The sequence below is a fragment of the Polistes canadensis genome, unplaced genomic scaffold (genome assembly GCF_001313835.1).
Source record: "Polistes canadensis isolate GaletaPanama2010 unplaced genomic scaffold, ASM131383v1 scaffold_120, whole genome shotgun sequence".
Classification (NCBI taxonomy): Eukaryota; Metazoa; Arthropoda; class Insecta; order Hymenoptera; family Vespidae; genus Polistes; species Polistes canadensis.
Genome location: NW_014569667.1, coordinates 61,138 through 62,693, shown reverse-complemented (window position 1 = coordinate 62,693; position 1,556 = coordinate 61,138). Strand labels below are relative to the sequence as shown.

General features: G+C 29.2%; 1 protein-coding gene across 2 annotated transcripts in view; it reads right to left on the bottom strand.

Annotated features, from left to right (window-relative positions):
* The window catches only part of LOC106787930, a 64,808-nt gene that overhangs the window by 6,965 nt on the left and 56,287 nt on the right, over positions 1-1,556 (bottom strand). For both annotated transcript variants that reach the window (XM_014750712.1, XM_014750713.1), the window contains exon 2: positions 371-504. In XM_014750712.1, coding sequence (XP_014606198.1) covers positions 371-450 — 80 coding nt within the window. In that variant the 5' untranslated portion in view covers positions 451-504. The remainder of the gene's footprint in view (positions 1-370; positions 505-1,556) is intronic.

The following is a 1,556-nucleotide window of genomic DNA, read 5'->3' as shown; positions in this document are numbered from 1 at the left end:
CTTATTATATAAAAATATATAAAAATTAATTAAATAATAAATTCTTGTTTCTTTAAGAAATATCAAGAGTTAAATAATAAATAAAAAATTTATTAAAGTTAAATTTATTTAGATTGTTTAATATTTTCACATCCGTTTTCAAAACAATAGCCAGCCTCATGTGATAAATTTTCAGAAAACTTGTTGGTCCCCAATGTATTAAATATAAATTACGTGATATCTCATTCATTTTCTTTTTACTAAATGGACAATATATACATATACCAATTTGAAAATAAACGGTCCATATTATGTCAGTTTCTAAACAGAGAAATGAGATTAGATCTAAGAGATATTTAGGTAGATGAGTTTGGAATCGTTTGACCATTACCTTCTGCAGAGAGCTAAAGCAGCACCAACGACGACGACAATGACCAGTCCGACACCGAGACCGGTGAGAGCCCAACCCATCCTTCTTAATGCCAAATCTAGGCCCAACCACAAATCCAATCAGACCGCCGGAGCCTGAAACACACGGAGTAAATCCATGGAGAGCATGATCCGATTACTGTTACAGAACCGAGATTATTCGTGGATTAAGAGACCTCGTAGAAATCCACCTTTATCGATGCTATCCTCCCTTCCCACACCCCATACGGACCCATGTTTTATTTATTTCTAATCCGAAAATATTTCGACGTGTGCTTTATAGAAGAAAAAATTACATTTTTCATCGTTTCGTAAAATTCTATCTAAACAAAATATAATACAATGAAAGTTAACACTAAATTAATGATATAATTTATATTAATAAATTAATGTGGTATAACAAAATATAATATAATGAAATATATTCATCTTTTGTCATTTTTTAACGTAGAAGGAAACTTTTTGTTTATTTATTTATTTCTTTTTTTTGTTGTTGTTTCATAGAATATTAGAGAAAATAAATAAGTATATATATATATATATTGTGTGTTTTATTTTTCGAAAAATATAGCCGAAAAAAAAGTGTCATTCTCGTTAATACACGTAACATCAATTTTAATTACTTTACGGTAAACTTTGAAAACAGCGGAAAGGACGAGTAAAGTAGAATGGGGTAAAAAGGGATGGAAGGGTTGTTGGAAGGGTTTGAGGATGTCGATAGAAGTTAACGAGGCAGTGGATAAAACGATAAAATCTTCCTTTAAAGTTGTACGAGAAGAGTGCCGTCGTTCTTTGAGGTTCGAACATCAGCAACGTTGAAAAAAGAATTTTACTCTCTCTCTCTTTCTACGATCTATGAATCTACAGATATTTCTCAGCATGATTAAAAGAGGAATAAGAAAAAGTAATCGTTTTGGTTAAATCATTACGATGTATTGATTAAACTTTTGTAATTAGACTTTTTTTAATTGCTTATATTTAACATTTCTTTGTATTTAATGAACAACCATAGATTAACATTATTTTATATAAATATTTAATTCACAAAACAATTATTTTAATCACAAACTTTTATTATTTAAAATTCCATCTAACAAATTAAGTACCAACTACACGTTTTAATGGCATGTTCTTCTCATATAGATACT